This window comes from Salvia hispanica, chromosome 3 (assembly GCF_023119035.1).
Source record: "Salvia hispanica cultivar TCC Black 2014 chromosome 3, UniMelb_Shisp_WGS_1.0, whole genome shotgun sequence".
Lineage (NCBI taxonomy): Eukaryota > Viridiplantae > Streptophyta > Magnoliopsida > Lamiales > Lamiaceae > Salvia > Salvia hispanica.
In genome coordinates, this window is record NC_062967.1 from 3,397,099 (window position 1) to 3,412,964 (window position 15,866).

The window sequence follows — 15,866 nt, forward strand, 5'->3', positions numbered from 1 at the left end:
ATATATAGTCTGTAGTAGTAGTAGTAGTAATAGTATCTACCAAGAACGTGGACCCTTTAGCTCATCCCTTTCTCTGTGATTAAATTATTCTTATTTGCATTGACGAACTTAGAAACGAGTTTAAAACTATTCCCAACATAAACATAATACTAATATAATTAGATTCCTTTAAAACTAATCCATATTAGTTAGGGACAAAGCCAAGAATTTATATGAATTGAGACAGGGCAACTAAAATAAATAAATTTTATAATGACAATTTTCGCATATGTGATGAAATTTTAGGTGGGGCATAGCTATAACTATAAGCTAGCTCCGTCCATATTAGTGGTCTAGTGGTGATTTCCTATTTTCCCATTCTAATGGTGCTCTCAACCTTTTAAACTCAAAATTCTAAATTTGTCTTAATTGGTTTCTGAATGAGAAAAAAATTGATCTATTGTATTTTGAAATTCCAAATTGCTATTAGAGAACAAATCCGGAATTTGATTTTTTGGCATCCCAAATCAAAAATTCTAAATATGTCACTGATGATATGATATTGAGCAACACTCATTATATGCGAGCGCACATGGAGCTCATGTCAAACAAGACTTGGATATGGGTTTAGCTTAACCAGAGAAGGAGAGAAAGAGGCGGCAATGGAGGAGCCAGCAACCGCGAGGGGGAGATAAGGTCAATAGATTTTATAGTAACATAAAATTAGAGACACGATTAATAGTGTTAAGGAATCTTTAAAAATTGTCAAAAATTTAGTATGGAAAAGAAAAATATTCTTCAAAATTTAGGGTCCAAAGAAAAATATTTTTATGTTGAATAAATTATAGAGGGAACATCTTTTTTTGTCCATCAACTATGGGTTAATATCATTTGAAGTACATTTTTACTATTTTCAAGTTTTTTTGGACGAAAATACCCTCAATAGTCAATACCTTAAAGAGAATATATTTTTAATAAACTTATCATATACTCATATTTTTTTATAAATATCTTTACAATATATTTTTAACGAATTTTTCAAAATATAATTTGACCTTCGATATTATCACTTAATTTTTTTCATATGCAAGTAAAATTGCTTCTTCAATTTTTTATATTAAAGAATTTTAAAATTGAATAAAGAACTTTTCTTTAATAATAAAAAATTGAATAAGAATCTTTTCTTGCATGTCACAAAATTAAGTGATAATATTGAAGGTCAAATTCTATTTAGAAAATTCATCAAAAATATATAGTAAAGATATTTATAAAAAAATATGAGTATATGATAAGTTTATTAAAAATACATACCCTTAAAGATATTGAGGGTATTTTCGTCCAGAAAAACTTGGAATAGTAAAAAAATACTTCAATTGATATTAACACATAGTTGACAGATCTCAAATGATATTTTCAAAGTTCACGGACCTAATATGATACTTTGGCAAAGTTCGTGGACAAAAAAGATGTTCACTCTAAATTATAATATCTTAAATAATCTTTTTTTTTTCAATTACTACATCATAATTAATCTTTTAGACACTTTCATTTACGTCACTTAATTTAGGTGGAACACTTGAAATCTTATGTTAAGAAACCTTTAAAAATGGTCAACAATTATGTGCAAAGAAAAATACAGTATTTTTTAGATTCACTTATTTTAATTAAGTAGGAATAATGATGATTTTTAAAGCATACTATTTAAAAACATAAATTACCGTTTAATAGAAAGTCATCCGTTTTGTAGTGGAGGAAGACGCGGGAATGTGGCAGTTGCGATGGAGTGAACTAATTCAAAATATTGCTCAATAAAAGAAAATAAATAAAGATAAATTCTAAAAAATTTAGTTGATATCGAGTTCTAATGCTAACAGAATTTTCCCTCGTAAATTTTATAATCCTAGCTAGATTTATTGTCTTCGTAATTCTGATTTAAGGGTTTTTCTTCAAAATCTTGTTGGGAAGATGACTTTCTCCTTCTCCATCACCGCGAAATCCCATCCCAATCGACTCAAAACGCCATCCGACGCCGCCGCCGTTCCTCCACCAATCAACTACGTCACCGAATTCTGCTCCGACGAATCTCCGCCGCCGGAGGAATCCAATATCAAACCGATTGCCCCAATCCCAGACGCGTGTCGCCCCAATAAAAGGCTCAAGAACCTCCCCAATCTCCCACCGATTATCGAGGATGAGGATGGGGCTGATCAATCCGAGTTGGATCCCCGCTCTAAACCCGAATCCACGGGTTACGGCCTCAATTTCAGGAAACCCTCAGCCGCTGCGACGAGCGTTGCTCCAATTGGTAATTATGAAACGATTTCGGATATGGAGTGGAGGATATTGAGAGAGGATTTGGTGAACCTCCCTGATGGTCCAGGGTTGGATGATTTCGAAGATGTTCCGGTGGAGGGATTTGGTGCAGCATTGCTCAGTGGGTACGGTTGGAAAGAGGGTAGAGGGGTTGGCTGCAATTCGAAAGGGGATGTGCGAATTTATGAGATCACAATGAAGAGAAATAGATGAAAGAAGAGACTGAGACTGAAAGAGAAGGATATGAAAGAAGTTGTGATAGTAAAAGGGAGAGGGATGGGTATGAAATGTAAAATCTTGGGAGTGAGAAATGGTGGAGATGTATTAGTTGTAAGGGTGTCAAAGAGCAATGAAAAGGTGAGAGTTCGAAGAAGGGACGTTGCAGAGGTTGGTTCAGTACGGGAGGTGAAGTGTATGAGAAAATTGAAGGAGTTAAGGGCTAAAGAGAGTGATATGGGTAGAGATAAAAGTGTTGGGAATCTTGAGAGAGTAGATTGGTTGAGGAGTCATATAAGGGTAAGGATTGTTAGTCAGGAATTGAAGGATGGGGCAATGTTCTTCAAGAAAGGGGTTGTGATGCATGTTGTGTGTCCCGGGGTTTGTGACGTATGTGTTGATGAGAGTGGGGAGTTAGTGCAAGGGGTGGATCAGGATTTACTAGAGGCCGTTCTTCCAAAGCGCGGATGCCATGTCCTTGTTTTGTGCGGTAGGCACGAGGGTGTGTATGGTACTCTGTTGGGACGGGATTCAGAAAAGGAGACTGGTCTGGTTTGGGATGGTGATACTCAAGAGCTGCTGACTGTGAAGCTTGTGCAGGTTGCGGAGTACACGGGAGATCCAAGCGACATTGGTTATTAAGCACAGACTTCTTTATTGTTAGCCTCGCTTGTGTAAGGTATAACTAAAGCCTTCCCATGTCACTCTTTAACTGTATGCAGAACTTTAAATCTTTACTCTTTTGCTGTTGTTTTCGTAGATGCAATAATGTATATCCTTACTATGGGGAATCTCTTTTCATATTTAAATGTTATCTTGCTTAAGTTAAGTTGGTGTAATTTAGCTCATATAACTACTACATTCTTGGGATAAAACCGCATATCATTGTTAGCTCATTTGGAATCTATTTGTGAAAATGCTTAGGTGAAAACGTGAAGTTCAATAAGGACAAATGGGTTGACATTCCCTTAAAGGATGGAGGGGACGGGTTCCATCACTCATGCCATCGCCAAATGGACTTGAGGTGCCATATAAGAAGTGAGTATACTTGCTTTCAGGCCTTCCCATCCTATTCGATGTGGTTTTATTCTATGAAGGCCTCCACCTCTAGTGATCATGCTCTGCTATTTCTTATCTACCATATGGAGTCCTCGTCAGGTTCCTGAGTTTACGGCTTCTTTCCACTACAACATCCTATCCTCCTGAACCTTATATAACCACCCCTGATTCACCAAACAAGCACTTTGTTCATCCATACCTTTTTCTCCTTGCATGTAAAGGTTCTGATGACAGAAAACCCACCAGTTGATTATTATCATTCTGAATGTACATCTCATAATTGCTATGCAAAACGTCGATTGCTTAAAATAACTCAGTGCTTAATTCCGTCTTCACGTACTACATAAAGAAACAGAAGTACATGATTCTTTAATAGAGTCCCTGTCTTGCTAATAACCTTAGGTTTGAAGATAATGGGGCCTATTATTTGGGAAATTAGGTGCTAACTTGGTTTATCTAGATCTTTGTTACACTAGATGTTTTACTTCTTACACTTGAATTTACTGAACCAAAAATAATGAGCTTGCATGTGTTGTGAAAAAGGTGGGAGGACTGTGTTAGAAGAACTGATTTGGGATGTTTGTTCCAGACTTCCAGTTGAAAGGGGAAATCTGTTATGACTACTCTGGGATCCTGGGACACTGGATACTTCATTGTAGATGTAGCTTCGACATTGACAATCACAATATCAAGATCAAGCTGTGTTGAGTCAATTTTGTACCAAGTAATAGTAGCAAACAAGGGAGGATCATTATGTAATGAGGAATGTGAATCCAACAAATTTCCTTTCGTTTCTGGTAGTACATCACAATTTCTCTTTCTACAAGAACTGATTAATGTCCGTCCTATCACAAACAAAACATGGATAGTATGATACTAATAAAAATTAAATGGATATGAGATGTAATCTGGGAAGCAAATATGAAAGGCATTTTTAGTGGGTAAAGTCCTCATTTTGATCACGTCCCAATATCAAAAAATGGGCTTTGGACTTGAATTACAATTAATTGGATTATTTAAAAAATTATGTAAAAAGTCCTACATTAATTGATAAATAACTAAAAAACAATATTTTTTGGAAACAGATAAATAAATGGATTGCATCATAAATATTTATGTAAAAAATTAATATCCTAGCAATCCTAGTATTCACTTTTTACATAGTAAAGGTGACAATAGATTTTAAAGATAGTTATATAAACTACTTTAATTTGGTGGAATAAATTCTCGAAGTACCAAAATCAACTACAAGTAATAAAATATACATATATATAAATCATATGGACTGAAATACAAAAAATGTAATAAATTCAAAATCAAATATTGTTACCAAATGGAAAGATTACAACAATGGTTCGATTGAAATAATATTTACAAAATAGGAATTTAATAGTAGGAATATTGCTGCCCATGTTCTTTTACATGAAAAGCTAAAGATGAAGTGGAAAGTGGGGTGTTGCCAGAATGTGGAAGGAAGGCGTAAAGGCAACTTTTTAGTAGCTAAATTTATGGCTTCATTTGTTCGAGAATAGGCTGGCAAAGTGGGGTAGTCGAATTCCAACACTCGCTTTCACCGACACACTTCAACTTTTCTTGCTATCAATTCCATTTCCACCCGACTATTTTCTCTCTTCTCTATTATTTCCCCCTTTTTCTTAGTATTTCCTTTACCTATCCTATACCAGACTCTTTGTCACTGTGCGTGCGTGTGCGTGTGTGTGAGAGAGAAAGAGAGAGGGGTAATTCTATTTGGATAGTCTAGGTGATAATAGGTAGTGAATAATTGGGGGAAGGTGGTTGATGTTGTGATTGCAAAATATGGAAGCAATAAAGAAGCAAGCAAGTAAATTGAGGGAGCAAGTGGCCAGACAGCAACAGGTTAATTATTTTGTTTTTGTTTTTGGATTGAAAATGTTGATCTTGTATAAAATTGGCAGAAATAGAATTTGAATTTGATTTGAGGGGTTATTGTTCTGCAAAGACAGTCTGTTTTAGGGGAAATTAAGTAAAGGTTTGCTCAGCTCTTCTTTTTGCATATTTGTACCTTATTTTGGACTCAAGATGATGGATTAGGTTCTAATGATTTTATTGTGGTCCTCTCAGCATTGGGATATCTTGTTTTATATGCCAATTTGTACCAAATTTTTTTTCTTTCCCTAATTGATGGTGATCTGGTGATCCGAAATGAGCAAAGATTAAGTTGTGAGTTAAAATTTGTCTTTTTCGTTATATCTTGATGGAGGAATGAGTATATTGGTTGAAGACATAGTTTCCTTATTTTGCTAGTACAGCAAATCTTTTGCCTCATATTGGATGATTGAGGATGCTCCGATAATTTGAATCAAGGACCCTACCTTTTTTCGTATTCGATACACACCTTGGATTGAAATGCCCAAAATGTGCTATTGTATGCCTCTAAATCTTGTAGTTATGGATTCAATAAGCGATGCTTCTGGTGCAGTAAGAAGCCTACCAAATTATTGGTTAGATATCTATCAGTAACTGCAACCGTTCTGATGTTAATGTACATGCATTGTAGGTAGAAACTATTGTAGTTTTCGAGCATTGATGTGTTCCCATGATAACTTTGTTTTGTGATAAAGATGTATCTGTTCTTCACCACAGGCAATTTTACGACAGCTGGGGCAATTAGGTCATGGAGGGCCTATGATTGATGAAGTTGACGTCGAACTTCATGAGCAACTGCAGGATTTGTACAAATCTACGAGGGCTGCCAAGGTAGACTCATAAACCAATGTCTTTTTACCTTGGCCCCGTCTAGTGGTTTCCGATTCTAATGAATTCTCTTATACTACTTCAGCAGTCACATTTAAGGAGATTTTTGTTGCACAGCATTTCCAGAGGGATATTGTACGCGGATTAGAAGGACTAATTTCAACAGGCAAAAAGGAAACTGAGATAGGTATGTTGTCCTATGTTCTTGCTTGAGTTTCACAGGTAATGACATGGACATGTAAATTAAGCTCTACTGTGTAGTTAAAAAGTTGGCTGAAGATTGTTGCAAGTATGGCATTGAAAATCAAGATCAAGATTCTTCTTGTCCACTTGCAAAGGTTGCCTCAAATTTTGGTACCTCACATGCTTCAATAGAAGATCATAGAGAAAGAATGCTCGGAATACTAGGTTATCAGGTAAAGTATGTGGCTGTTGAGAATTGAGTAACAATGGTTACTTTTTCCAACCATAACTTAATTTTTCCTGTAGGTTTCCGAGCCACTTCGTGCGCAGATTAATGGTGCTCCTCTGGAAGATGCCCGCCATTTGACCCACCGTTATGACAGAATGCGTCAAGAGTTTGAAATTCAGGTTTGTATTATCTCATGTTCCTTGTAAACCTAATTTCAGAGTCGATTTAGTTATTCAACGCATGAGTTTTAAACTCCCATACAGGCTGCTGAAGTAATAAGGCGGCAGTCAAAGTCGAGAGATACTTCTTCTGAAGCTGCTTTAAAGCTTAAAACGGCTGAAAAAAGGTTGACAGACCTTAAGTCTTCTATGTTGACACTTGGGAGAGAAGCCGCTTCTGCTATGTCGTCAGTGGAGGATCAGCAACAGGAAACAACTTTCCAGAAGCTTCTTACCATGGTGCGAATGCTTAAAGTCGCATTGCACATATTCATTCATAACTTAAGTTGCTTTGAAATATATACCACTGTGGGATCCTTATAATCTTTTCATACAGGTTAATGCTGAAAGAAGTTATCATCAAAATGTTATTGCTATTTTGGAAAAGCTACACACACAGGTTTGTCATATCCATACTGTCTTTAGCATTTAATCACGGGGATAATGTTTTACACAAATTGGTCTTCGGTTATGCTTTTAGCTTGTGTTTCATTCTGTCATCGACATGTTTTGCTTGATCATTGGTTATGTCATTAATGCTTATTCTTTAGATGATTCTGGATGAGGAATCCACAGAACCTTCATTACAGTCAGAATTTCCCCCAAGAGATAATGTTCCATTTCCTAGTGACGGGGTTGCTTCAAATAGATCGGATGGTCAGGATGACGAGAGTAAGAGTGATCTGTACTTTATCGGAAAGGTAGCTTCTCTTTTACTGCATCAGATTATTATAGTTAAAAATTTGTGGATAAAGCTATTTCTGCTTATTTTCGAATGTTCACACGCCTTGTCCCCTTATTTGTTGTCAGGTTATACACTCATTTGATGCTCAATCAGAGGGTGAACTGAGTCTTGAACTTGATGATTTCGTCGTAGTTCGACAGGTAACAATATTGTTGTCTTCAAGTCACACGGCCTTACTAACTGCTTCGGCTTTCAAGAATCACCAATTGATTAATGCTAAACAGTTATCACATGTAGTAGCTGTGGTAACCATGAAATTAGGATTCACTAATCCCAGTCAGGGTCTATTCATCATATTAACCGCAATTACGATATAATTAGGATATGCACTGTTCTTTCTCCGTCATCTTGATTCGTTACCATCGGTCACAGGTTTCAACGAATGGATGGTCGGAAGGAGAATGCAACGGCGAAGCTGGCTGGTTTCCGTCCGCCTATGTAGAAAAGATCGATGTAGTCCCAAGGAGCAAATTATCAGGAGAGGATGCTTGATGGTGCACAATATATATTTCTGGTTTACAATATAATAGGGTGAGAGTATATTACATTAAAGTTTTCTGGTTTTACAGAAAATAGAATTTGTTTGATGGTAAGAACAAGATCGGATTGTAGTGTTTCTTTTTCTGGCTTCAATGGTTGATTTCTTTTTACAAGTGAATGCTATCAAGAAATAATCCCTCGAATCAATTAGCCTACGATTTTGTTGGGATCTTTTGTTCCACACAAAGACACTAAATACTAATCTTATCAATGCAGTATAGATTTTATAAAAATAAAAATTATTTGAACATACTGAATTTTAATTAATACTAAGTATTAGTTCTAAGAATTGAAGCTATATTCGACTTTTAAATTTTCCTTAATTGATTCATTAGGTCACTTTATACAAATGATTTTACAGGATTATAGCAATATACACACAAAATAAACAGAATTGAATCCAATGAAGATCGAAATATGAACATGAAAACAAACGGTTTGAACAATCTGTAGTGTGTGGGATGGAAATATTATACAAATGAATTCTCAAGTGTGTAAGAGAGAGAAGAGCAATGAAATTGCTCTGAGCACAATGGAAAAATGGCATTTAAACTGCAAAACAAATACCTCAAACAGCAGGAGCTAACTGAGGAGGGGGTTGGCAAGGCAAAAAATCCGGTGGCATATACTGCTCGCTCTGAGTCAAGACGGGCGAACGATGAGTGCATCCAATCACACTTTTCGGTAGAAAGAATTGGAAATAACCTAAGAGAAGAATCTGGGTCTGTCTGTGCTTGCTGTTGCTTCAGTTGCTATCACTTGATGCAACGGATGAAAATGGAGGAATACCTCTTTCTTACTGCAGTGAACAGCACCCTCCTCAGTCAGAGTCGTAGAAGTCGCTGGGGCACGGGGTTGTCACCTCTGATTCAAGCACTTGGACAACCCTGTGTATTGTAGGACGATCCTCAGGAAGAGAAGAAACGCACTGGATTGCTATCGACAGAATGACATCAAGGCTTTCTATCTGCACTCCTTCGCAGTGAGGATCCACTATTTCTCGTTGTCTCTGTTCCGAAACTAGGAAGTTTAACTGCGCCATCGACATAAATGCATGAGTGAAACATGTTTTATATTACAAAATGTATGTGTTAATTAATGCTAAAAAGCTCTTAACGCGGTTGGGAGAAGGAAAAAACATACCCATCCAACAATGTTGAGGCCCTTCTCGATGAAGGATGCGTCAGTTGGCCGCTTCCCACTCACAATTTCAAGCATCAGAACACCAAAACTATAAACATCAGTTTTCTCTGTAGCTCTTCCACTCTGCATATATTCTGCTCATATAATCGGGAAATTAAGCATTAGATCAGTATGTAAGCCTCATAAGGAAACAGATAGCAAATAAAGCATCCACATAAAGATGAAGGAAAGATGCAGACGAACTATACATTCCTGACGTCAATTTTATGTATCCACAATACCATGATTTTCTAAGGCCTCAGTAAGTTGGCATATTTTGTTTGTCATCGGTGAGGAAATGACAAGGAACAAACAATATATTTTGCACTTCAGATTTAATATTTCACGTGACCTCCACCCGAACCCACCAACAACCGTCCACACCTAATGATTGTAACATAATTTTGACTCTTTCCATGGAGCCGGGATCTTTCCTATCATTCACTATTAGGATAGCCTTGTGCCTTAACTCGGAAAGGTAAATAGAAGGCAATAATGAAAACTAGCAATATACAATCCCTACCGGGAGCTAGGTACCCAAATGTGCCGGCAACAATTGTTGTGATGTGGGATTCCTCATCCTCCAATAATTTAGCTAGTCCAAAGTCGGACACTCGAGCATCAAAATTTCCATCAAGTAAAATGTTGCTTGACTTGATATCACGGTGAATAATTCTTGGGGAACAATCATGATGCAGATAAGCTAGGCCCTTAGCAGCTCCCATGATAATATTTAAACGAACCTCCCAGTCCAGTTGGTCAGCTCTCTCTGCAATAAAGATAAATGTAGGATAATCATATGGTAAAACACGAGTTCGTACTAGCAGGATTGAAAAAGATGTGTACAGGAGGACCCACATATGTTAGTTTTAAACAGTCCAAGTAATTGATGCAATCTATGAAACACATGCATGTTCACTCGTAGCACCATAAAAGGAACCCAATACTAAGAAAGTTAAAGATAAATTTTCAAATAGCAAAGAAATGTAGGAGTTCAAACCATGAAGAGCTTCATCCAGGCTGCCTCCAGATAGGAAATCATATATCAACAATTTAGAAGTCGGGGAATTGCAATATCCTCGGAGGTTGACCAAGTATTTGTGTTTTATACTGCCAAGAATTTCAAGCTCCCTTTCAAAAAAACGATCGAAGCCCTCATTAACCTTTATGATCCTTTTCAAAGCAAATATGTTTCCGTCATCCATTGCAAGCTTGTAGACTGTCCCAAAGCCTCCCGCCCCAATCACATGCTCTTCATTTAGGTTCTCCAATTTTTTAATAATATCCTTTGAAGAGTATGGCAAGTCTCCGTGAAACATTACAATGGAGGCCCCTGAAATGATAAGGAGAAGTGGGTTTAGTTGGCTTTAAAATAGATACTCCATGTAAAAATATAATCTTATGCATAAGTATCAGATCTGCACCTCCACTGACATCAACTGCGAGGCCTTTGCCATCATTTTTACCAAGCCTCTTATACAGGTAACAACCCCAGAAGCACATAAGTGCGACTAGAAGCAAAGCACCCACTGTGGCTAGTGCACTTATAAGAAGCCTGCCAGAATTCTTCTTTGCCTGGAATAGAGCTAAAAACAGCACAAAGAAACCAAGGACACACACTATTAAAGTGGACCTTTATATGGCAAGTGACCAGATTTAATTCCCGATTCCCCCTCCCCAACTCAAAAAACAACTATGGTTGGCAAGTAGAGGAGGGAAAAGGAAAAATAAAATGGATGATGTGGACATAAATAGTCAGGAAAGTGTAGGCATGAATGCTGTCACTACATATCAACTTAAAAGGAGAAGCTAGCAATAAATCAGTTGCTCTTGGAAAATTTATGCACTAGTATGAAGATGAAGATGAAGATAGATGTTTGACTCGATAACAAATGTAAGCTTACAATATGTCTACCATGCAGAACATTTTACCTGACCCAGGAGGCTGAGAGGATCCTGAGGAACCACTACCACTGTTCTTACATGCCTGGATTTGCTTGCCACACAACTCACGGTTACCAAGAAAGCTGCCAAGAGGGACATCAGATCATACACACGAAGTACCAACAAATAGCAAAGATTTAAGATATATGATGTTGGTGTGTGTAGGTAGGTGAATAAGCACACACACAAACATGTGGGGTGGGATGGGCGGCATCTGCAAGAACTACAGCTAGGATAAAAACAGAAAACTGGAAGGTTGCTAAACCCTGTAATTTCCCTAGCCACTTCGTGCTTGATTGCCATAGCAATTATTGCAAAAAGAGTTTATACTCCTAACAATAACCTTCAAATTTACACTCTGGAATAAAATACATGCAATCTATTAGTAGATTTCCATATACTTTGTGGATTGGTAGGTTAAATTTATATTACCAATGTGAAACAATTGATGATTTTTTCCGGATGACAGATGGGAAGTTAAGATGAACAAATATCAGGAAAATAATCAGGTTGGACTCTCTCCTTCCATTGGACTTAGTAGAGTTATATAAGAGGCTTCAAAAGAAACATTTCTTCATTCTCCACTCCCCCAACCCCCTTACAAACTATGTATAGGTTTGCTGTAACCTTTACAGCCGAATAACTCAAATAGGGAAATAAATTTGTGGCATGAAAAGCAGAAGCTGCAGAAAAGGAAATATTCTAAATAAATCACAGTGGGAATTGCAATAAAAGATTATAAGCATGAAGATAACGTAGCGCACATGAATTTATCACTTACGAATCATTTCGAAAGTTTGCAAGAACACCATCATCTGGTACTGGTCCCACCAGAAAATTTGTTGATACATTGCTTCAAACATCATAAAGATATTGTTAGAGAAAAGATGATAATGCAAGACTACTTTATCTGTGCAAGGTAACATGTCACTCACAAACTTGAGAGCTTGCTTAACTTCCCAAGTGAGTCAGGAATGCTTCCACTGAGAGAGTTGCTTGAAAGGTCTCTGAAAGATATAATTAATTTAACAAAATAAACATGAAAACAATATAAGGGATGAAATTTTAGCTCAGAAGAGAAATTTAGAACCCTCTTTACATGATATATTTAGTGGTTGTACTCTTACAATTTGCCAGATATAGTTTATAAACTAATAACACTCCTAATCATACTTTTGATAACATAACATCAAGCACCATGGTTTGAATGCTTTAAACATAGAGAATCTAATGCACAGATCTACAACAAAGAAATGAAGCTCACTGAGCAGAGGTTGTGTTGATATAATATCACATTAATGCTCAGATTTCATTATCAGCTAAATGATTGAATGGGAAGATTAATGATAATAACACTTTTAGAATACTTGAAAAACTATGATTAGCCACCGACGGAGAATAATTTGTCATAAACACTTTTCATCATTTGCGATAGGATATTAGGATTATAGGAAAGAATGAGAAGACCAATGATGACACTCGGTATACTTGACAGAATATAATTAGCCACTCATTGAAAAGCTTTTGTTTTCACAGAAAAGCAAAACAATTTTTTTTAGTCCAATTAAGAATCAGTTATAATGAAACTCCAACAATAGAGATATGAATATAAATTGCAACTGTGCACGACGTTGAAAATCAATAAATGCTCAGTGTGTTTCCTTACAGATTTTGGAGCTGAGAAAGGGTCCCCAGTTCACCAGGAATGGATCCACTTAGGTAGTTACCCTGTAAAAATCTGTATAACATGGAAATAAAGACTATACTTGAACAACACAACAAAAAATATAGATGAATAATTGAAAAAATAAACAGATCAACTCATAACCACCAAATTTAAAGAAATGTAGAGATGAGAGCAAAAAAAATGACAATGACAAGTTCATGTTGATACAATTTAAAATTATAGTTAAGTTGGCAGCAATTCATGAATAATGGAATATAAGATCTCCATACAAGCCCTCTCACTGTACTTACACTGACTGCAACTGTGTACAGTTTCCCAGCTCTGGAGGAATTGCCCCGTATAAATTGTTGTCATGAAGAGCTCTATAGAAAAGTAGTTTAAGAAGTATCAACGAGGGGTTCAGAAAAATGTGAAGTATAAGAATCAAAAGATACATACAGAAACTGAAGGCTTTCTAGCTTCCCTAAATCTGGTGATATGGGTCCACTCAATCTGTGGTTAGGGAGGCTCCTGCACCATGAAAAACTGCAATCACTTTTTGGGTTTTGCAATAAAAATATTTGGAACTGCCTTTTCTGTCATATCACATATCCATATGTACTCACATATCTGGGAAACCCAAGGATACATAAGAAACGTGACAACTTTAAGGGTGAAAAGCAAAAGAGAGCTGATACTGCAATAGATAAGGAGCTGTGAAGAAATTACAAGAATGTATTTGTTTAAAAAAATTATATTCAGATGCTTAACTAGAGTGCGTACACCACAAAGCAAAAATTCAATAAAAATGAAGGCCAGTTCACATCAAATAGAGAAAAGAAAAAATTTAATGTAGCATGCTGACATCCAAGATGTCACTAAGACATTAAGACATTCTGAACACCAAGGAACTCACAATGCTGTCACCCTTTTCGATTTGGGGTCACAATTTACTCCTTTCCATCTACATGGATTGTCGTCCTCTGGTCTCCACTGCTGCAGAACACCATCTGAACTTACTATTGTTGTCCTAAAGTTGATAAGAGCCTGACCTGAAAATCACAAGAAAAGTATTAGGTTTGCTAAAAAAAAGATAACAGTAGAAAAACAGGGCATCCACCAGAACTTGGCAGATAAGAATTGTATGGTGTAGGGATCACTGTTCTCGTGACTTCTATGGCATCTTGATATAAAAAAAAGTTCCCAAAAAAGATTTGGTGAGGCCATTTAGTATGACATAAAAACTTAGTCCACTTTATAAGTCAGCCCATTCAGATATTCGTTGTTCTATATTGTTAATGTAGCTCTCATGTCAGTCAAAGCTGAGTATCCTTTACCGAAAATCAGAACAATATGGTTGTTTTTAAAGGTCACCATATTTATTCTGTCAAATATGCAGACCAAATAGCAAAGGATGCTAGACAAAAGAAATTAACAGCATACCATCTGGACTAAGAGCTCCAATTATTTCTGCTAGGCTGTACAGCAATATAATTAGAATGCACTTCTGAAAATTCAGAGTGAAAAATTCCATTGCAGTTCCCGTCAAGCATAATAAGGTTAGAACGAATCATGAGATGTGTGAAGTTGCAAAATTATTCCTCACGGCGGCATAGACAATCATGCCACCGAGCAGTCACTGTATGAAATAAAAGTTATGTCCTGTCAAAATAAAGAGACCATATTTCAGATAAATAATGAGTCAAAAGATGAAGTCTTGAAGAAATCAACTTCAAATCAATCTCTTTCACTGTAAGTGTTCAAAGAGGTTTCAGTGGCAGTGTATCAAGTGATTGCACCCATGTAAGAAAATATGCCCAATGCAAAACATAGAACAATGACCAGGGAAAATCATTAATAGAACCTAAAGTTGTTTCAGTAAAGTAAGAAACTTATTAAATATATGTTCCTTTACAAAATCAACCCACCTAAGATTAAAATTCCTTCTAATCTGATCAGCATGAGAATGACAAACTTCAAAGCCCCCTATTAGTATAGCTAACTATTTATTATAGATTGAGATGTAACATATTCTGAAACGGTTACTCAATTGCAAAAGATTAGATTAGACATCCCTTCTCATTAACTTCTTCATCTGCCTTATGTGGATTATTAATTCTGGAAAAGAGTAACAATATCGATAATATTTCGTCATTTGGCACTTCATTAGCAGTATAAAATCATAACTACAATATCTTCCTACTTCAAATCGATACCCTTTGCTTCTTCATGAATTCGCAAAACATTAACCGTACCAACAAAATAAAGAGAAACACGACATGCCATTCTGTTAAGGACATCTTAGAGTTCACAAGATCAAATCTTTCAACTTCAAAAACCTCAATCTAGGAAAACCCAAACATATTCTCCGATCAAAACCCCATATTTCACCATCACTCCCCACACCCCTAATTCAGATAAAGGCTGCGAATTGAACCATCACATTCAGAAGCGGATTGCACAAGCATCCCTAAGATTCCGAGAACTGGCCACAGCTAATCGCAATTATCGCGAAGCAAACAAATATGTGGCCCAAATAATTTTACAAATTCGGGCTGTTTTCCAGCATAAAAACACATCTCCGTGGTCGAATTACAGAATGCAACTACAATTCCTAAGGAAACAATTCATAAACAAACAAATATACCCAGAGGTGGCAGCAGCACTAGCAGATTTGATCTGTGCAAATTGAGCTGAAGCAGGAGAGAGAAAGAGCGAGAGACATGAAAATTGAGAGTTGAGCTGTAAAGTAATGTAATAGCAACAAAAATTGAAGGCCGCCTCGTCCTCTCTCTCACTCTAGAATTGCGTGAGTGTGTGTGTGTGTGTACAAGTATGCATACGAGTGCGTAGCAG

At 36.5% G+C, this 15,866-nt stretch overlaps 2 protein-coding genes and 1 pseudogene across 2 annotated transcripts; 2 read left to right on the forward strand and 1 right to left on the reverse strand.

Moving 5' to 3' along the window:
- The first annotated feature begins 1,944 nt into the window (after positions 1 to 1,944).
- Positions 1,945 to 4,339, forward strand: LOC125216844 (annotated as a pseudogene).
- Positions 4,340 to 5,063: 724 nt separating this feature from the next.
- On the forward strand, positions 5,064 to 8,331 carry LOC125211610 (SH3 domain-containing protein 1-like). Its single transcript, XM_048111481.1, has 10 exons — positions 5,064 to 5,445; positions 6,193 to 6,306; positions 6,421 to 6,490; positions 6,565 to 6,719; positions 6,793 to 6,894; positions 6,979 to 7,173; positions 7,271 to 7,333; positions 7,485 to 7,634; positions 7,744 to 7,818; positions 8,051 to 8,331. Exons 1-10 carry the CDS (start codon positions 5,386 to 5,388, stop codon positions 8,168 to 8,170), a joined length of 1,104 nt encoding a protein of 367 aa, XP_047967438.1. The 5' UTR covers positions 5,064 to 5,385; the 3' UTR covers positions 8,171 to 8,331.
- Positions 8,332 to 8,603: 272 nt separating this feature from the next.
- Positions 8,604 to 15,866, reverse strand: LOC125214287 (LRR receptor-like serine/threonine-protein kinase FEI 1). The gene is made up of 14 exons (XM_048115230.1): positions 15,658 to 15,866; positions 14,454 to 14,672; positions 13,927 to 14,062; positions 13,470 to 13,541; positions 13,322 to 13,393; positions 13,011 to 13,082; positions 12,280 to 12,351; positions 12,126 to 12,197; positions 11,333 to 11,427; positions 10,825 to 10,986; positions 10,401 to 10,733; positions 9,924 to 10,169; positions 9,362 to 9,495; positions 8,604 to 9,251 (listed from the first exon to the last, which is right to left on the reverse strand). Exons 2-14 carry the CDS (start codon positions 14,542 to 14,544, stop codon positions 9,039 to 9,041), a joined length of 1,770 nt encoding a protein of 589 aa, XP_047971187.1. The 5' UTR covers positions 14,545 to 14,672; positions 15,658 to 15,866; the 3' UTR covers positions 8,604 to 9,038.